The sequence below is a fragment of a genome, unplaced genomic scaffold, assembly GCF_019419815.1.
Source record: "Pyrus x bretschneideri cultivar Hongxiangsu unplaced genomic scaffold, Pyrus_bretschneideri_v1 Contig1, whole genome shotgun sequence".
Lineage (NCBI taxonomy): Eukaryota > Viridiplantae > Streptophyta > Magnoliopsida > Rosales > Rosaceae > Pyrus > Pyrus x bretschneideri.
The window spans coordinates 13,058,654-13,079,261 of record NW_025999390.1 but is presented as its reverse complement, the minus strand read 5'-3'; the positions used below and the strand labels follow the sequence as shown (position 1 = coordinate 13,079,261).

Sequence of the window (20,608 nt, the reverse complement as noted above, 5' to 3'; positions counted from 1 at the left end):
GGCTAAAAGCGTTTTTCGTAAAAATATTTTTGAATCCAATTCTTAGTAAAAATGTAGATGAATCCGGAAAAAAACACTTAAAGTGCTTGTTGAAATACTTGCTTTTGAAACCCAAATTACTTTTGGTAAAACACTTTAAATCATTTTCAAAGTACTTCTAAACGAGCCATTTCTTCAACATGCAATATAACAAAGTATTCGACAATTTTGTCTTAAGATTAACAAAGTTGCAATATGTTTAGTCTAATCTTTGAAGATTAAATAAGTTAACAACACAATAGCGCCAAATATCTTACATACAATCCAATAGCTAATGCATTACAAAAGTTCCCGCGTAGTTTGACCAGCCCAAGTTACGTGCTGGATGATCTTACAGCAGTAACATGCCGAAATTCAAGGGTCTAAGAGAATTTAGCGAGTCGATCTGAGTCACTTAAAATGCAATGTATGCTATACGTTCATGTATAGTACGACTCCTTGGATTATTAGAAAAGAGCAGCAGATTAGTAAGTAAATCCGATACCTAAACGATCTGTTTTCCAGCAGTGGCAGAAAGTGGATGGATTTCCACTTTTCCAGAGTGATGCAAGGTCGCAAAAGAATGTTATCACGAACATCTGTTTTACACAAATATAGCGCATAAGACTTAGGTTTTTACTAAACCGAAGCATGAAGGCAACAAGAACAAAGTTGCAACCGAAGAAGCAAATAACTAAAGAAATTGCTAGGGAGTGGGAACTCAACTTTAAGAACGCAGCCACATGAGATTGGTATTCATCTGAGTATCGATTTACAAAATTTGGCCAGGATGAAATTAATTCAATGAAGAAGATCCTGAGTCGCCAAAATCCATTATATTTGGCACCATCAAATTCCTTACATTTACTTTTAATAAAGAAAAAGAAACAACATAAAATTAAAAGTTAGCCTTTACCTGTTAAACCACAGTGCCAAATTACTACCTCTTCAAGAACATGTAAGGAAATATTGCTTACATCGGTATTTGAAAAAATGCAAACTGTACCTTGTTGACAGCTGAATTTGTACGAATGACTTACTACTTGCGCAGACTAAGAGCAAGTGAGATGCCACCTAGCCTACTACCTTTCTATATTTCACGGTATATTTGACCAATCTGAACAAACAACAATCTCAGTTCTGGCAGCAGTATCCCCTTCTTGCAACTCAATCCTGTCTACAGAGCCATTCACTGTTTAACACCATGCAACACACTCACCGATTGGTTTTACTACCAATATGAGACAAGAAATTCAAAATTTCAAAAGCTTTTGCTGAATCATTCTGCGAACCTGTAGCTGATGCTGCTATTCTAGTTTCCTTTATCGACTTGAGTATCAGTTGAACCAATTGACTGGTTCATGTTTTGAGCTCTATACTTCGCTGCAAATGCTAGGGTAGAAAAGAGTCCCCTCTGGAATGAATTTGCTGTACCTTTACAAAACTTGGTTGCTACATGATCTGAAGATTGACCTGAAGTAATTGGAGAAGGTGGCAGCCTCAATGAGACCGTGCTTGAATTTTGGGCTTTATCAGCTGTATTCTGACTCTCACGGGAATCCCTATTGCTACCATTACCCCAGCAGGAAGTCAAACTAACTGGATCTGCTGTACGAGAACTAGATACCGAAGATTTCTCAAAAGGATTAGAACTAGTTACCAAAGATTTCCGGAAAGGATTAAAGCTTGTCCCCTGTGATGCTGCTGATTGAATGCCTTTAAAGTTTTGGTCTCTACCAGAACCAGCTAGTGAAGAGTTCCCAAAAGGATTAAAGTGTGTTCCCTGCGATGCTGCCGGTAGATTAACCTGTAGCATCGCATTCAAGTTTTGACCACCAGTAGGACTAGCTACCGAAGATTTCCCAAAAGGTTTAAAGCTTGTTCCCAGAGATGCTGCCGTTTTATCAGACCTTAGCATCCCATTTGAGTTTTGTACAGTCTCTGACACACCTGGGCTGGTCTGATGGCTGACTTGGCTTTTACCTCTTGCAACATCTGGTGAAGCCTTGGCAAATGATAAAAAATTTATTCCTTTAGGAGTGGTTACTGGTGTTCTCTTTAAAATCTCATTGGAATTTTGAACGGAACTGAATGGACTTTGATCTATTTGGCTCCCAGCTTTGGTACCCATATTCCTATTGGGGGTTACGCCTCCTTGCTTAGACATGCTAGAATGAACCAATGATGATTTCTCAACAGAGGGAAAGCTAATCCCTGTGGTAGCTAGTTCAGGTTTCTTCAAAACATTCTCCGTCACATTCTGTTTAGTATTATTGTGAGAATGGATCCCCGTTGAGAAGCCCAAGGCATGGACATTCTGCTGGGAGGCACCACCGATGTTTACTTGTTGAGACCTGGAATTACTCTGTACCATGGGAGGCTTCAATTCAGTTTACAAGCAGTAGTTTCACTCTCTTCCTTGGATGGCATCTGAGAAACGTTGTAAACTTGATTAGCAATTAAACTTAATTTAGCAGCAAATGTACTAGGTAAGCTCCAGTGATAACTATTCATGATAGATAGCTGGCAAAGATAAAGATGTCACATAGTGTAATGATATACCTTTCCAAGAAGGAGTTACAATGCAGGTGACTGAAATTAACAGAGTATATAGACAAAGTTTACCTTGTGTGAAAACAGACAACTATCACCTCTGCCGCAGAAACCATTGTCTCTGAAATGGTGACAGAGATACTTAGAGAGGTCATGATCATATCCACAGTCATCCCCTTTCATGCACTCATTCCGTGCAAATTTGCCACAGGGCTGCAGCACCAGAATAGAAAATAAGGAAAATTCATTAGACCTTTCATGTATCTTCAAAAGGGCAGTGACTTAGCAAATAGGGCGTATTAAAAACATAGTCGAAGTAGGGAGTACCGTGGATTTTGTTAAGGGCACTGTATCATGTGAATACTTGCACTGGTCACCCTGTCAAACAAAGATAAAATATGATAACAATAAGTCAATAAGCAATAAGCAACAAGAATGCACCCTGCTCTAGGAGATTCGTAAAGTGAAACTCTAGTCAGTTAAACATTCAGTATAATGACACACAAATGATATAACTGAGAACACAATACATACCAGATTGCACTTTCCGTTCAGATAATGGCGGCAATATGCTACAGGCTTTGGTTTTTGTAATGGTTGCAGTTTCAGCCTTTTAACACCAAGTTCCCTGTTCTTCTCTGCCCGTTTCTTTCGTTCTTTTGCCTGTACAATGTATTGTTCATGAAGGAGATATTTATATAAGCCAACAAGGCAACGGAATGCATCAGGACAAGTTCTTACGAATATAACAATAAGATCTCTTCGAAACAAAGTAACAACTGCAAAATACCTTCTTCCTTTCTTTCTTTTCCTTATTTGGAGGACCGCGCTTTCTTTTGTTACAGGCACCAGCATCCCACTGCACACAATAAAAAAGAGACCGGTAACATATGGATCAAAATTTTGATGACGATCCAGCATTAAAAATACTCATTGAATTGCATACAAAGTCTAGAGAATGAAGCATTCAAACAGCTACAACAGTACGAGCATACAACAATGAAACAAAAACTATCCACATGTATGCAATCTTAGGGGAAAAAGAGTATACAAGTGAAACAATACCTTTTCTTCGGACGCGGTTCCATGGTTTCCAGCTGCAGACCAGTCAATACCCATGTCAACTCGATTATCTTTCATTTCAATTCTTCCACCATCTAGCAAAGGATGGGAGTCACTTACATTTTGACCCTGAACAACCCCCGGTCTACAAATCATATCAGTCCTTCTACTTTCCCTCAGTTCCACCCCTCTGCCAATTTTTCCATCCTCAACCACGTCCACCAGAAAGGAACTGGAACCAAAATCCTTGTCATTTACTTCCTCGCAAAGCTGCTCTTTTCTATCAATTACATCTTTGGATATCTGCCCCTTGTGAACCTTCTGTTCCTCAAGTACTACTGTATCTTGCAAAAGCTCATCACTTGGTCTGCCATCCATCCCATTGTCACCAGAAATTTCTCCCTCTTCAATATCTCTATCATCCATATGGTTGGTAGAACTCATTGCCGTTATGTCACAAACTGGTTTCTCCGTTTCCTTAAACTTCTCAGGCATTTCACGTACTACTTCTAAGGAATTAGTTTCTGGTAACAAACTTTTGTTTTTGCTATAATCAGTAGGCTTTGAAGCTTCAGCAACCATATCTTTATTCAAAGAAAAATCAAAGGCTTCAGGGACATTTTGACTAAAGATTTCTGTCTCCTTAATCGCTCCAAGTTCAGTAATTGGAATAGACGATTCGATCGCACCCTCGGCAGAAACAGGAGTCTGTAGTTCCATTGATTCCAGTTGCATTATAGGCTCTACATCCAATGCGCTAGTCTTCGACAAGGAATGTTTGTGTTCAGTAGACTCTCTTGGATTTAAACTTTCAGTCACCTCAACAGTTTTTAAAGATGAACCATGGCTTACAGAAACCATTTGAACCGAATCTTGAGATGTCACAGTTTCTACATGTTCTTCTTCGTTAGTCAACAATGCAGCCTTATCACCGCCATTCTGGTTGTGGTCCAATGATGCGATAGAGGGTTCACGATTCCCTTTCACAACCAACTCTGGCTCATCCACCAGCATTTGCTTAGGAAAAAACCCCATATCTTTTAAATCAATGGCAAGAATGTTTTCTATGTCTATCGTGTCTTCCAGTCCCGAAAAATCCTCATTTTCTTCCACGCTCAGTAAACTCTCTATCTGCTCTATCCTTTCTCGAAAACCATTATCATTACAACACTCATCAGCCACTCTCCCCTTCGCATTGTCAGGGCCAACCAATTCAGCATTCTCCGGCACTTCCTTTTCAGCTTCTTGCACCGATTCGTTGTTGCCATTATCTTAATACAAAATCAAGAACATCAAAATCAGAACAAAAAAAAAAAAAAAACACAATTAGAACTAAGGTTAGGTCATTAATTAAAGAAAACCAAAACTTTGCAACTAAACCTAAACATTCCAATCGCCAAAAACCTATCTTTCACTTTTGGGTTTCGAGCAACCATATGATAAACAATTCAATTCAAATTCAACAAGTAAAATTCATTTTCTCAGTAATCAAACAGATATTAAAGACTGAGCTGTGAAAATTCAAATACCTCGATTAAGCTCTTGAGGTACATTTTGATCGGAAACTGAATGCTGGGACTCCTTGAAGTGAGAGAATATTCGAACCAATGTACGGTACGTTCCGCTGTTGAGGTGCCTTCGACGGTGAGGAGGGAAAACGATTGGAGTTTGGGAGGGCTTTTCGGTTTCGATTTTGTTTTCCTCCATTGTTGCCCAAATTACAAGAGAAATTCGAATTCTTTTAGTCAGAAACCCTAACGATCCATAAGGGTTTTGAAATCTTGTTCAGATATTCAGCGGGTAAGCGTTAACCGCCTTCATCATGTCACCGGGTCATGGGCCGGGTGTACACTCGATGCTTCCAGCCCAAATGGCTAGTTAAGAGTTTTTATTTGTTTAATTTATTTTTCAGCGAAACAAGTTAAGAAGGGAAATTTGGAAAATTAGCCAAATTTTGGAGTCTAAAATTTTGGTGCCTTGTAAATAGTTTCACTTGAATGCACTTGTGCTCGAGTTTCTTCCAACAGAGGATTCAAATAAGACCCAAAGTAATGCCGAACCGATTGAAATGATTAATCTCGTCCACCTGAAAAGGTAAAGGTTCAAAAGCAATACAATGTAAGAGCAACTCCACCCCTATCCACTTTGCGCCAGCACCCAGCCCATTTATCCACTTAATTGAACAGTAATAGACCCAATAAACAGTAATAGGCCAAAACATCTCCACCCCAAAAAAAATGTGCTGGCAACTAGTCTAAAAATGCGCTGGCACAAACGATCTCCACCCCTACAAAATGCGCTGGCACCCGTCCATTTAAAATATTAAATAATTTTTTTATAAAATAATAAAAAAAAATAGTTTTAATTTCGGATAGGATTTTTAACCATCTCGTCACGCCACGTGTCATTATCCGAACGTACCATTTTTTCTCTCAAAGTGTACAAAATATTCAAATGTAGAAAGTGTAGAAAGTGTAGAAAATATTGAAATGTGGTGTAAGGTGGAAGATGAGGGTTAGGTATTTATAGAAAAAAAAAAAAAAAATTTTAAAATTTTTCTGTATTTTTTAAAAAAAAATTGACATTTTTTAATTAATTTTTATAAATTTTAATGTTGTAATTAATCTGGACCGTTGGATTTGAAAAATAATCAAATCCAACAGCCAACACGCTGCCACGTGGCCAACGGTCAAATTTCTGACCGTTGGGCCTTTTTTTTTTTTTTTTTTTTAATTTTTGGTGAAATAAACGTGGACCGTTGATATGTGATCGGACGGTCCAATTTAAAATTTAAATTTAAATTTTTTTTACCGTTGGAAATCCAACGGCCTACAAAAACTAGCCGTTGGAAATCCAACGGCTCTGAGGAGGGCCACGTAGTCCTCAGCCGGATGACTGCAAGTTGGCCTGCACGCGGGCCCCACCGCCTGCAAAGCATGTCGGCTACTCGCCTGCAAACCCGCATGTTGTGCACGCGCCAAGAAACAGACCGGCCTCTGGGTCTGTCCATTTTGGGCTGGGCTGTTGACTGTCACGGGCTGGGTGCCAGTCACTTTTGCGGGCTGGAGGTGATGGACAGGGTGCCAGTCTATTTTTTTCACTTGGTGCCGGTCCAAATGTGTAGGGTTGGACTTGCTCTAAGAGATTGCAAACCAGAGACCATTAGAAAACTAATCACAGGAAACATATGCTACAGTAGGGTTCAAGATTCAAGACCAAAGACAGCAGCTTTGCCGAAACCATGGTGGATTCCTGTTCCCCAACTACTGTACCAATCTCAGCATAGAAACCTCACATAGATTTCAACTTAAAAGGGTTTTTGCTCCTCTGTTTTTATATTCAAATTTTGCTTCAGATGTTCAGCTCCTGATTAATTTTTAGGCTTTTTAGTTTTACTATTCCGTTCAGTTTTCGCCTTCTTTGATTACATTTGAATATCTACTCAATGTATATATATATATATATATATATATATATATATATATGTGTGTGTGTGTGTGTGTGTGTTCCTTAAGGTTTCAACCAATCGTTGTTTTTTCATGGTTAAGAGCAATGAATAATTTCAATCAATAAAGGTATATTAGTACTTTTATGTCAATTTTTAGTTGTAATTATTATAAATTTGAAAGAGTGACTATAATTCTATTTAGAAGGTAAATTTTGGTTATTTTTCTAAATTTTCCAGTTAAGAATTTTTTGACACTTCGGAAGCGTTTCAAATAACATTTGTTAGACCTTAAAACGACTTATGGGTCGAAGCACTTTTTATAAAAGCACTTGGTATATGTTTTTTCAGGAATAACTTAAGTATTTTAGAATTACTTGAAATTTTAATAAAAAAATTGTCATATTTATTATAAGCATACCTCAATAATGTTCATAAACAATTTTTTTTTCTTTCTGAAATGAACAAAAATAATTTCTACATAAGTAAATTCATAACGAGACCTAAGTACTTATCTAGAAAATACTTACATAATTTTTTTTCTTTCTAAACGATGTCACAAACATTTTTAGTTGGCAAATATATTTTGCTTTTAGCTTTTTCAAAATGGGTTAGGGTTAAGGGGATATTTATTTTTTCACACACATTTGAGACCTATTTTGAAAGTCAAACCGTTTATTTTTCAATTTAACATTCATAAATCATCCTTACAAAACATTAGACCAATAAAAAAAGGAAAACTATTAAGACATTCTTTTGTATTGAAGTTTATTGATGAATACGATTTTTCATTTAACACTAAAATAACTATCTTTTAATCAAATGGTTAAATAATTTCAAATTTGAGTAATTTTTTATAGTCATGATATTTGACAGAATATCTAAAAAATAAACAGTTGAATCGTTAAAATGCATTCCAATAAACCTTACAAAATAGATATTAAAATGTGTGTCCCCGATTATGCCCTTTTGCAAACGTAGTTTAAAATAGGCCCCAAGAACTATTCGGTCAAAGCGGTTTTAAAATTAGACCCGAAGAGCTAGAATACGGATCCTATACTTTCTAATTCTCAGTTCCTTAAACCCTGGAAAGCAGATAAGCGCAGTGTGGACTTACTGAGTTTTCCCAGGCGATCGTTTGGTCGAGCCGAGAAAATGGTGGTCAGGATCCGATTGGCGAGATTCGGATGCAAAAACAGGCCGTTTTATCGCGTCATGGCCGCCGATAGCCGATCTCCGAGAGACGGCAAGCACCTCGAAGTCTTGGGCTACTACAATCCCTTGCCAGGTCTTCTCTCGGCTTCTGTGTCTTTGTATTTGATTTCGTAATTTATAGTTTTTTTTCAAACATTTTCGAGTTTCTGATTGCGATTTGTTTAATGGAAGTAGCATGTTTATATTGGTAAAGCAGAATTTACTGAATTTTGTGCAAAATTCAGATGGATGGTGTTTGGCTGCGAAGAAAATGTTTGAAAATTATGTCTACCAGATTTTGAATGTGAACAGTCAGAGAAAGTATTGGGCTTTTTGTCATCTGAGTAATATAGTTAGTGATATGCTAATGCTCTGTAATGTTTATGGAATTTTACAGGCCAAGATGGTGGAAAACGAATGGGTCTGAACTTTGAAAGAGTGAAGTAAGTGTCTTTCGGCAATTCTCATTTCGTATGTTTAATTATCTGTGAATTGCCTGCAGTGGTACTTGTTTATCAGTTAAAATTCGAATTTTTTATCCCCAGTTATTCAAGAATCAAAATCAATGCTTTTAGTTTTAACTTTGGGAAGTTGTGATGTAGTTGATTATATGCTTCTTATTGTTCCTCATGCATATCAGCATATACAAATTATCGCTCGACAGTTAGGGTTAACTTGTAATGGCTTATGTGCCAGTACTGAAGGGTGTGCCGTGTGCATGTTAATCAAGTGTAAATCTTGACCCGCTAATGATGACGGAGGCTACATGTTTTTCGAGTGTATACATATGGAGCATATGTGCTCGGTGCTCACAGAAAAGTTGTCACATTTTGATCAATGGACTATGTTTGTGGAAATTATTGTCAGTTATCTAGATCTCAATCATGGAGTTGCTTTCGTCCAAAAAAAATCATGGAGGTGCTTGATTCTGTGCTTATTGTAATTCTGTGGCTACTTTAAGTTGAAAGTTAAGAAATTGTTTTGAAATACTGAGAAGCCAAAACAACTTTTTCTAGGAGGCTTATGAGATAGTTAATGTCTCCTGTCGTATTTTAGTTTTCTTTTGCTAGAGTATTAGCTGCTAAAGTTTCTTGTGTTTTGAAATTAGGTTTATATACTGTATCCGATAAATTTTGTTCGCTCTTTTTGCAGGTATTGGCTATCTGTAGGAGCTCAGCCTTCAGATCCCGTGCAGCGCATTCTTTTCAGAGCAGGGCTGTTGCCTCCACCACCAATGGTGGCAATGGGACGTAAGGGAGGGCCACGTGACACACGACCTGTTGATGCTATGAGTGGACGGTTCGTGACTCCTGAGAAGCCAGCAGCTAGTGGTGATCAAGGGAAAGATGCGGAAAGCACTGAAAACGTTGGTTAAGACGGCCCAAGATCTTCCATTTCCCAAAATTTATAAGGTCGTTTCGTTGTATCTTTTTGGAGGCAAGAGGGGTTGCAAGAAACAATCTTTCATATTGGATTGCAGGATAAGCGGCTTGTGAAGAGATAACCAGTACTTAACTTCAGATGTAGGCATAAGTGCTATCTAAATAGCTAAAGTGTTCCAGAATACTGTTGTATTGAATGTTTGATTTTGCTTAGTTTGTGTAATGACCTTCAAGCTTGTTCTTGGTATCACCTCATGATCGTTGTCATTTTCTATTTTTCTATGTGAAAATGCAAAGATAATTGAGGCGAGTTTGGGATTGCTTTTGTAGGAAGCACTTTTGCAGCTTTGCTAGGAGTACATTAATTTTTGTTGTTGAAGCACGAGTGCTTCCTGAAGAAGCATATGACAAGTACTTATTCAGAAAATGCTTCTATGACCTAGATGATTTTAACTTTTTCCTTCAAACACATCACGATATTAGAAATTTTCTCAATACATTTTTGTAAGCAAGCATGCGATCCATGATATAGCTGAACGTTAAAACATGCCTAAAAAAATCCTTTTAACATAAAAACACAAGTAATTGGTAACGTATTGGCTCGTTTGGAAGTTCCTTTAAAATAGTTGAAAGCACTTTTGATGAAATGTCTTTGATTAATCCTTAAAAAAAAATGCAAGTAGATTATGAAAAAACACTTAAAATGCTTCCCACAAAAAACACATCACTGGTGCTTCTTGCATGAGGCACTTTAAGCGCTTTTGGATCCTAAAATATTTTCAATCATTTTAAAATCACTTCCAATTGACTTATTCATTAGCTAATTAATGATTTTGTTTGATCGTTTGGTTCAAGACTGACGATCCAACGCAGCCGCATATTTGAAAAAAGAACGTTACTCTTGTACGAGTAAAATCATTTAGTGAATATTTCCTCAATCTACCCAACATTTCCAAATTTTATACTACTGTCAGAGATCCTGAATTCAAATTTTTCGAACCACGTTTTTAGAATAAAGAAGATAAAACATAATTTTGGGCCTCAATGCCACCAAATCAAGCCCAATGTAAACAAGAAAATTAGAAATATTTTAAATTTTGGACAGATCAGCACTACCATCCACAATAATACCCAGAGAGAGAGAGAGAGAGAGAGAGAGAGAGAGAGAGAGGAGAGAGGGGGTTAGGTTTTTAAAAGGGGAGAGAGGATTTAACGGAGGCCACGTTTTGAAATCCCCATTACCCTTTTCCTCCCCCTCCCACCGCTTCTAGGGTTTTAGCTTTGCCGCCTTCTTCTTCCTCCTCCTCCTCCCTCCCTCTCTCTCTGCAAATCGGAATGAGCAGCGACAAGGATAACATCAACATGTCCGATCTCTCCTCTGGTGGTACTCTCTTTCTCTCCTCCCCTCTCTGTTCTGATTTTTGTATTATCCGATCCGGTGATCTTACTCGGCTTCTGTTTTTTTTTTTTTTTTTTTTTTCGTTTCTGAAGCGCTCAACGACGTGGATCGAGCCGGCCTCGTCAATGCTCTCAAAGTCAGTATTCAATTTTCTCGGCAACCAAACAGATTTTTATTCTGTTACTATAGAAGGAAATTTCAATTTTATAGTTTGATTGGATTTCTGTCTGTTTGTTAGAACAAAGAAGTTAAGTGTTTGATTGGCTTATGGAGTTTGTTTTTCTTGTGTGTTTTGCAGAATAAGATAGAGAGTCTGGCCGGGCAGCACTCTGATATCCTCGAGAGCCTATCGCCTGTTGTCAGAAAGCGCGTCGATGTTCTTAGAGAAATCCAGGCATGATTCTCTCTCGCTCTGAAGCTTGTAGTTTAGTGCTTTGATATACTGGATTACTCATAGTTTCATGTCTTTACATACTTTATTTGATTAACTAATTAATAAGATTAAACCCTTGTATCATTTATAATTTTATTTAGTTAGCATAATTTTGATTGATATGACGGATTTCCGCTACATATTATAGTTTAACAATTTTTTACAATTGGAGTTCTGATTGAGGTTTTACTTGGGATTGTGCAAATATTCATTGTAATTGACAAATTGGTTGGAGTTGATATCTCATGAACTGATGGTGTTGTTTGTTGAGTGCAACTTCTTGAGCACTGTTTTAGTATTATGTGATGGGATATGAAAAAAAGTGCGTATATTATCCCGAGTGTGAAACACCCTGAGATTCTCTTTACTTACAGACCCAACATGATGAACTTGAGGCAAAGTTTTTCGAGGAGAGAGCAGCTCTCGAAGCTAAGTATCAGAAATTGTATCAACCTTTGTATACCAAGGTATTCTACTGTTCTACATACCGCACTGATTATGTATCTTATATTGGAACATGAATAGTTCATCCTTGCTGCTTTATGTGGATTCTGTACGACTATGTGGTTTAGTGGCTTGTCACAACTCTACTTGAGCGAGGTAGATGTGGCACCCGTAGCCTGTGTTAGTGTGATTGATCTTATTTTTTAACTGCATTTTAGGTTCTGTTTTGCTTATAGGTCTATTACTATATTGTGCATGAGGAGCAAAACTCCATTTCTTTGTATGTATTTGGTTTTAAAATAATTTGTACTGATCACTCTGCAGAGATACGAGATCGTAAATGGTGTTGTTGAAGCTGAAGGCGTTACTAATGAAGCAGCAACAGATGAAGAGGGTAAAGATTCTGAAGGTATACTCTTAATAGTTATTCAGGAGTCAGAACCCATATAGGTTTTATTTATTGTTGGCAAATATTATTCTTTTGTTTGCGTATTTATTTTGCAGAAAAAGGAGTGCCTGATTTCTGGCTCAATGCAATGAAAAACAACGAAGTGCTAGCTGAGGAGGTGGTTATTTGTACATAAAGTTCTCATATTTAATGTTTATAATTATATTGTTGTTGTCAGCTCAATTGTTTCTTATTTATTTTCCTATCACCAGATATCTGAGCGTGATGAAGGTGCTCTTAAATATCTTAGAGACATCAAGTGGTTTAGGATAGATAACCCTAAGGGATTCAAACTGGAGTTCTACTTTGACACCAATCCCTTTTTTAAGAACTCTGTCTTGACAAAGACATACCACATGATTGATGAAGATGAACCCATTCTCGAGAAAGCAATAGGGTAAGTTCGGTTCCCGCCTTGCCTTGTGCTAAATAGGTTAGGTTTCTTAGTTTATACTTCTGTTACCAAGGTGGCTTATACATGGTTGTTTGTACATACTTACAATATCTGGTACCTGGTGGTTTGTAGGACCGAGATTGAATGGTATCCTGCTAAATGCTTGACACAGAAGCTTCTTAAGAAGAAGCCTAAGAAGGGATCTAAGAATGCTAAGCCAATAACTAGAACTGAAAATTGCGAAAGTTTCTTCAACTTTTTCAGTCCACCTCAAGTCCCTGAGGACGATGAAGATATTGATGAAGATGCTGTAACACTCTCTTCTTTACTTTTTGTTTGTCTTTAAGGGATTTTGTTTGTCTTTAAGGCTTATATTTTTTTTTGTAGTTTCTTATTTGTACCACTTTTTCAACAGGCTGAGGAACTCCAAAACCAGATGGAACAAGATTATGACATTGGGTGAGTTTATAACTTCTACCCGTAGACAGATTTCTCAGCTTGTTACTAGTGCTACATATTTTGGTAATTTTCTAATTCAGTGCATTGTTTAAATTGTTTTTTCTCACTCATTTTTGTGCAGGTCTACCATTCGAGATAAGATCATCCCTCATGCTGTTTCATGGTTTACTGGAGAGGCTATTGAGGGAGAAGATTTTGGTGACTTGGAAGACGAAGATGAAGACGACGAAGAGGAAGATGACGAAGAGGAAGAAGATGAGGACGACGAAGACGAGGAGGATGAAGACGATGAAGATGAAGGCAAAACCAAAAAGAAGGTGCAGTGTTTGTAGAATTTGGATCATCTGTCTCCGCTTGCATTTTTCTCTTCCTTGAAATTATTGTAGTTTGAACTGATGGTTATTGTTTTTTGTGGAATTGATTCTGATGCAGACATCGGCCAGTCACAAGGTATGTTGCCTAGTTGCTTAAATTTGTTTATAAGTTGAAGATCTTATACGAGTTTTGTTGCGTCGAAAATGAACTATTTGTATGCATATACTGATCACTTGTGTTATATAAATGTAGAAGAATGCAAGAGCACAAGTCGGGGAGCAGGGTGAGCGGCCTCCAGAATGCAAACAGCAGTAGAATATGATTGTTTCGGAAAGGTGGGCTAGTAGCTGCGAGTTCTTGTTGGACCTTGAGACTGTTTTGATAGAAAATGGTTGATGGGCAGTTTTATATGGTCAATGTATTTTTTTACCTTACGCTATATGATGAGTGATAGTCGGAGTCATTGGTCTTCTTTTCCATGTTGGTTAGGGGGAATGTGACGAAGATGGTTTGGATGTCATTGTGATCTGTTGACCTATGTTGGAATTTGATGGACAACGTTTCTTAGTAATCTATTAATGATTTGTGTATGATGACTTACATGGAATGGGTTTACTAACACGTGGTGACCCAATTTAGTAAAACAATGATGTGCTGAAATTCAACACCCTACAATTGAAACGGGACACTGTTGGGGGTTAAATCTGTCAACTCATTTCGTATAAGTTGTACTCGAGATGTGGCCTTTTTTCCCTTCCAGTGGATTGTTTAGTTGTTCGCGAGATAGCAACCGATGCCTAAAGTTTCATTATTTTTCTTTTAGGCGCCGGAAGTATTATTCCCAAAACGGTAGAAATGCATTTTTGAATCACATTGCAAGAAATGTTTCAAGTGTTTTTTTCAAGATTCATTTGTTTTTTTAACAAACGGTTCTAAAATCACTTTTCTTTAACGTGCTTTTTTGTCATTTTAAACACACTCTTTTTCAAACACGCTTATTTTTAAGAATTTGTGAGTAGGGTGGGCACTTCAATGGGTTTACCAATCAACCCGACCAACTCAATCGAAATTCGTTGGGCAGGGCTGGGTTGTAAACTTTTAAAAAAATCATTTTCGGGTTGAAACCCAACCACCTGTTCAATAGGTTGGTTGGTTGGGTTGAGGTATTTTTAATCCGATTGAAATCGACTCACATGAATATCAATAATTCTTACACGAATATCAACACTTCTTAAACCTAAATGTATTTACATGACATATACATAAAATTAATTGTTGTTTAAACACATTTGTTTATTTGTACTTTAGTTAAATGATGAAATCTAAATATTAAGTAACAAATAGTGATTCTAAAACGAAATTCACGTTATTTAAGTTTATTATGACGTGTATTTTGGATTATTTATCCTCATACTCACTTTAAGAATAAGAAAAAAAGTAAATAATTCACAACCCGTTGAACCCACCAAAACCAACCCACCTTTGAACGGTTTGATTGACTTGGTTTGTCCATTTTCTTGGAGAGAAATAGGTTTCAATAATGTCAACCCAAGCCTATTGGGTTGGCTAACAAGTTGAAGTCCAACTCGACCAACTCACCCAACATCCACCCCTGCTTAGTGGTGTTCATTTAAAAACATGTGGAGGAATCAGGCTTCCAATTTATTCAACTTCTGTTTTTAAGGAAATCCAAATGAACCAACTTAAAAGGCATAAAGGCATTCTAAGTTGTATGGCGAGTCAATTTATTATTCACTTATACTAATGCGATGAAATAATGTCATGTCGCTATTGAAGGAATGGCTTGGCCTTCACCAGAGCTAAATATTATCTGAGCATTTATCCATGCATTCGAAGTTTATACTATCGTATTTCTTTTCTTTAGTATCGTTTTTTTATGATAAAAATGAAAACAAAATTGGAGTGAGGTTATGGAAAGGCCCATTGTAAAATGGGTCGTGAGCCCAACAGTCAGGTCTCCACTCTCCACTCTGACACTCTTCCGCTTCTCACTGCGATACTCCAGCATTTCAAAAAGGAGGGAAATAAACCCCAAAACCCTAAAACCCAGACTCTCTCTCTCCCTCTTCCTCTGCCAGTGCCTTCATATGCATGGCTTCGGGAAATTAATTTTCCGTCACCTTTTACCTCGCTCATCTCTTCACGAATTTGATTCCGGAGAGAAGCTTGGAGGTTGTCACCTATGGCGAGGCTTCTCCGAAACGGTTTTTCTATGAAACGTTTCCTATTCCCGCCACAGGTTTTCCATTTCTTCATTTGTGAAACACGAAAGTTTTTCTTTCTGAATATTGTAACCTTCTGTTTGGTTACTAGGAAAGTTTAGGAAAAATAGTGTCTGAATTAATCAAAATTATGATTTATGAGTTTCCGGCATCTAATTTTTTGTTTGCTTTGTTTCGCAGGTGAATCAGAGAGGAATATTAGGGACATCTACTCAGTTTTGCAATTTTTCTTCTAAAGGTGCTTGCTTTTAGTTTTTTTTTTTTTTTTTTTTTTTTTTTTTTTTTAATTTAATTTTTCTTGATGCTTTCAATAAGTTGCATTCGGGAAATGTTACATTTTTTGTATTTGTTTCGAATGAATTCGCACATTTTATAAGGGAGTTTTAAGTATATCAAGGAATACTGTATTTGATTGCTAATCAGAAAATAAGAGTGAAACTGGACCGAAAAAGAGACAGTGTGATGGTATTAAGATTTGTTGCAAACTTCAATAACTTTGTGGCCTCGTCCGAACGATTGTATTGCATGAAGTGTATTCTGTATGGCGTGGAATTTTACTGATTGATTACTAACTTGTTATAATAGGACCACTATTATCCATTATGTGCTGACACAAAACATGGTTTGTGCTCCTTATGAGTTAAAAATTTGAAATTCTGTCTGAAGGTAGAAAGAAATCTAAGTCGGATGGAAGTGACTCCTGTGATGAGAATTTGTCGAAGAAGGAGTTAGCCCTGAAGCAAGCTCTTGATCAAATCACATCCTCATTTGGAAAGGGATCTATAATGTGGCTTGGTCGGTCTGTCTCTCCTAGACAAGTCCCAGTGGTATCTACGGGTTCTTTTTCTTTGGACATAGCACTGGGAATTGGTGGATTTCCGAAGGTATCTTGCATACATAATCAGCTAAATGTTTAGGGTCATTATAGCGCTTATAACTTGTAGTCTTGGTCATATGAATGTTTTTTTTTTTTTGCATAGGACGCGAGACAGATTTGACCTTGTACTTCACCACAGAATATGTATTTGCTTCTTGTGATTTTCATTTGTTGAGTTTCTGCAGGGACGTGTTGTGGAGATATACGGTCCTGAGGCTTCTGGGAAAACTACTCTGGCTCTTCATGTAATAGCCGAATCACAGAAGCATGGAGGTTAGACTGACATTTCTTACTATTATTTGGCGGTAAATTAACATATTACACTTCACATATAGAACATGGTATGGCTGTTATATGCGAAAGACACTTACTTTTTCGTTCTTTGTTTCAGTTGTTCGTTATAGGTTAACACAGTACTTCCACACACACACACACATCTAAAATGTGTTTCCAAATCATCTCGGTTTCTTAGAATTTGAACAGGTTTTTGGAGTGTTTATCTGATGCTATCTATCACTGTGTCTCTTCCCCTGCATCTACAGCACCTATATCTTTTTTTTTTCCTTGTTGATCTACTCTAGAAAAACTAGTAAATTTCTCTTATCTTTAAGTTTGAAATGTTGAAGCGAGCCATGCATTGGGCATTTACTTTTTGCGTTTGATGCACATTTAATGGTATGGCTCGTGTGTAAAATATAAGTTCTTCATGTTTCAACATTTACTAATGAAGAATCAATGAGACCATCTTTTGGTGTGGGTTACACTGTTGATGTCAATTAACATATTAATAATCTTCCGTTGGTGATTTTTCTGTTGGCTGCTGTCTGTCATGATATTGAGTTTCTTGTTTTATGCAACTTAATTTATGTAGGGACATGTGTTTTTGTTGACGCTGAGCATGCTCTTGATCCTACGCTGGCTCAGTCTATTGGGGTAAACACTGAGAATCTGCTTCTATCACAACCTGATTGTGGTGAGCAAGCTCTCAGTCTTGTAGACACTCTAATCCGGAGTGGTTCAGTTGATGTTGTTGTTATTGACAGTGTAAGTAAGGTGCTTTTCAGTAACGTTTTGTTTCCATGTTCGTTGAGATGTGTTCTTATAATTCTCTTTGGTTTTTGTTCTTATTGAATGTTTTTCACCTTTATATCATCTCATGAGGTTTTTGTATATGTTTTTAGACAGAGTTTGTCTTTTCCGTTGTACGGTAGATGAATGCTTTCCATATGATTACAGGTGGCCGCACTTGTGCCTAAAGGTGAACTTGATGGCGAGATGGGTGATGCTCATATGGCAATGCAGGCTAGACTAATGAGCCAGGCACTTCGCAAATTGAGTCACTCTTTATCTCTATCACAGACAATATTAATCTTTACAAATCAGGTACCAGTGTTCGTTCGATTTCACTATTATGTATGATACTATTATGCAACATACAAATCTTTTCATTTTGTGAAATTTATATGGTTTCACTTCACTTGACTTGTGTGAAAACTTTTGTATATAAACTTCCATTTTCTAAAACTTATGGATTTATTATCTGAAGATAATTTGATATTCACCATTTCATGAATATTTGTTCAGAGCTTAGACATCTCTAATTGTTTGTCTATTTTTAGGTGAGGGCAAAGCTTTCTACTTTTGGAGGATTTGGTGGGCCAACTGAAGTTACTTGTGGCGGCAATGCTTTGAAGTTTTATGCTTCAGTGCGCCTTAATATGAGGAGAATAGGACTTGTAAAGAAGGGTGAAGAGGTAGGTACCGGTACCATTTTTCAATTTTGTTCATGAATTTGAACTTCGCTTCTTGGAGTGAGGTAGTTCGCCTGGTAGCCATTACCTAGGCTTATTTGAAAGTTTGAATTGTCGTTGAGTATCCATTTAATGAAGCCTGAAATTATCTTGGTTTTATTTAGGCTACTTTCAGTGACTATCCAGTCATCTGATAAAAAAAATTACCTGAATAGAGTAACATGGCCTATTTACATGTTGTTTTGTGCATTTTTTTTTTTTTTTTTGGTTTGAGGATTAGATGCTATGTTATTTATGCATCCTTTTCAAACAAGTTAATTTTCCATGCAGACTTTAGGAAGTCAAGTTCAAGTGAAGATAGTGAAGAACAAACTTGCCCCTCCATTTAGAACTGTTCAGATAGAGCTTGAGTTTGGTAAGGGTATATGTCGGGAATCAGAGATCATTGATTTGGGATTGAAAAACAAATTCATCACGAAGGCTGGTGCAATGTATGACTTAAACTGGTCAAAGTTTCCGTGGCAAGGATGCTTTAAAAAGGTTTTTGTCCGAGAGTAGTACTGCTCTGGAGGAACTTACAGCAAAGCTCACGGAGAAGCTAGTTGATGATGTGGCAGCCAGGGAAGCAGAAACAGAACTCATGGGTGAAGGTCCTGCAGAGGAAATTGTTTCACCTGATTCTACTGACGAAGATGCAGTTACTGCAGTAGGAGCGTAAGTGTTCGGATGGCCTCAAACTGTGGAGATAAGTTTTTACCTGTTTTACCTGGCAGGGTTCGATGCTATGGGGGAGCGGCTACTGCATTCTCCCAAGCAGCTAGTAGAATCACCTGCTCTCCTTGGAATGACATGGATGTGGTGAAATTTTGTGGGTTCAAAAGAGGGGAATTTGGGAAGGATGCAGCTTGTCATTACTTGTTCAGCTACAGTTTGTATGTCAGTGAGGTCAGTGTTATATATCATTTGATTTACCAAACGGAATGTTATATATTGTTTAGTGAATTCTATTTCGAGCTCTCGTTGCCGATTTTTCTCACCACTTCAGACTACTTGTTGACGTAGTTCTCACATCGTCCGACTAGTACATTACCCTGTCCGGGTGGTAATTTGGGAATGAGCAGTCGAACATTATCGCTGCACACGCACTACCACATCGATCATCAAAACTTTGAATCCGGCACACTGCGACTTTAAGCACACACGACTGGTATTCGCACTCATCTGTTTTCGTAAATTTGGAAACGGTTGATCTCGGACCATCGCATAATCATACCATCGGTGCAGATCAAAATCTGTAACCCTACGCGATGGTCCAAGATGGAACAACAAATTATTTGGTGGTCTTCCCAAATACCGTATTCACATATAAACTAACGACGGAAATAAAGAACCAAAAACGTGTAGAGTAATAAGAGTAGGCTTTCCATAAGCCTCTCAAGCCTATATATGATGTATGTCCAGAACAAGCAGGCTCCCGCAGAAAATGCAGTGAATGATAAATGAGTAAATTGTTATAGATATTATATTAAAGTATGATTGTGTAAATTCTAGATAGATTTGATTACTAATTATTTTTTTTCATTAAAATTGTATTTTTTTGAAGGAAAATGATTCTTCTCCTCCTTGTTACTATAAATAAAGGCATTAGGGGAATAACTCCTTCAAAATATCACATATTTCTCCACCCCTCTCTCCCTTGCCAGATAAATTGTTCACAACACGTTTTCAGCACGCTTCTTCGCTGCACTAAAGAATCTGATGTGGAATTTTTCTTCATCAAACCAGTTTATTAATATCATCACGTAATCAGATTCTTCCAAAACAACGATTTTTATCTTAATATTCTTGCAGCCTTGATAACATGAATATGAACATTCACTGTAATGCATGATTCAATTTTACGTTTACGAAATTTAAATTCTACGTAAATTGTATATGCATTATATTCATAATTGTTAAATTTTGTGAATTGATATTGCTATGAATTATATATATTGAATATGCATGAATTGAATTAAAATTGAAAAAATAATTAAACTTTAGGGTTTTGGCCTTCAACAATGCCTCGACCCACGGGTCACCGTCCCCGACGACCAGAAGCTCGTCTCCGACGAGCCTTGACTTCGAATCTCATCGGAATTTCTCGAAAAATCCGATTTGATTTTCTAGGGTTTTGGTTTTTGAAACGTTG

At 37.2% G+C, this 20,608-nt stretch overlaps 4 protein-coding genes across 10 annotated transcripts; 3 read left to right on the top strand and 1 right to left on the bottom strand.

The window, feature by feature from the left end:
* Nucleotides 1–235: 235 nt before the first annotated feature.
* On the bottom strand, nt 236–5,420 carry LOC103944010 (zinc finger CCCH domain-containing protein 65). Of its 4 annotated transcripts, none has more exons than XR_666800.3 (9): nt 5,163–5,420; nt 3,637–4,904; nt 3,362–3,430; nt 3,106–3,234; nt 2,899–2,949; nt 2,644–2,784; nt 935–2,448; nt 745–834; nt 236–617 (listed from the first exon to the last, which is right to left on the bottom strand). XR_666800.3 is itself a non-coding variant. In XM_009354402.3 (7 exons), the coding sequence occupies exons 1-7, from the start codon at nt 5,338–5,340 to the stop codon at nt 2,401–2,403; spliced, it is 1,884 nt and encodes a 627-aa protein (XP_009352677.2). In that variant the 5' UTR covers nt 5,341–5,420; the 3' UTR covers nt 836–2,400. The 4 variants fall into 4 exon arrangements, 1 of the variants encoding a protein (XP_009352677.2); XR_007259469.1 differs by having other exon boundaries at nt 1,025–2,448; XR_007259470.1 differs by lacking the exons at nt 236–617; nt 745–834 and having other exon boundaries at nt 836–1,210; nt 1,311–2,448.
* A 2,676-nt stretch (nt 5,421–8,096) lies between these two features.
* On the top strand, nt 8,097–9,964 carry LOC103944009 (30S ribosomal protein S16-2, chloroplastic/mitochondrial-like). Its single transcript, XM_009354400.3, has 3 exons — nt 8,097–8,366; nt 8,670–8,715; nt 9,425–9,964. Exons 1-3 carry the CDS (start codon nt 8,234–8,236, stop codon nt 9,645–9,647), a joined length of 402 nt encoding a protein of 133 aa, XP_009352675.1. The 5' UTR covers nt 8,097–8,233; the 3' UTR covers nt 9,648–9,964.
* An 843-nt stretch (nt 9,965–10,807) lies between these two features.
* On the top strand, nt 10,808–14,146 carry LOC103944008 (nucleosome assembly protein 1;2). 4 transcript variants are annotated; one of them, XM_009354398.3, is made up of 12 exons: nt 10,813–11,038; nt 11,146–11,189; nt 11,352–11,447; nt 11,861–11,953; nt 12,255–12,339; nt 12,435–12,496; nt 12,591–12,775; nt 12,905–13,082; nt 13,188–13,231; nt 13,353–13,548; nt 13,664–13,681; nt 13,799–14,146. In XM_009354398.3, the coding sequence occupies exons 1-12, from the start codon at nt 10,990–10,992 to the stop codon at nt 13,859–13,861; spliced, it is 1,113 nt and encodes a 370-aa protein (XP_009352673.2). In that variant the 5' UTR covers nt 10,813–10,989; the 3' UTR covers nt 13,862–14,146. The 4 variants fall into 4 exon arrangements, with proteins under 4 accessions (XP_048443095.1, XP_048443097.1, XP_009352673.2 ...); XM_009354399.3 differs by having other exon boundaries at nt 10,814–11,035; XM_048587138.1 differs by lacking the exon at nt 13,664–13,681 and having other exon boundaries at nt 10,808–11,038.
* Nucleotides 14,147–15,550: 1,404 nt separating this feature from the next.
* On the top strand, nt 15,551–19,435 carry LOC103944006 (DNA repair protein recA homolog 3, mitochondrial-like). The gene is given in 9 exon segments (XM_009354397.3): nt 15,551–15,806; nt 15,970–16,027; nt 16,456–16,673; nt 16,852–16,939; nt 17,538–17,710; nt 17,903–18,049; nt 18,286–18,420; nt 18,748–18,921; nt 18,923–19,435. Coding segments are annotated over 9 exon segments (1,263 nt in total). The 5' UTR covers nt 15,551–15,749; the 3' UTR covers nt 19,136–19,435.
* Nucleotides 19,436–20,608: the final 1,173 nt, after the last annotated feature.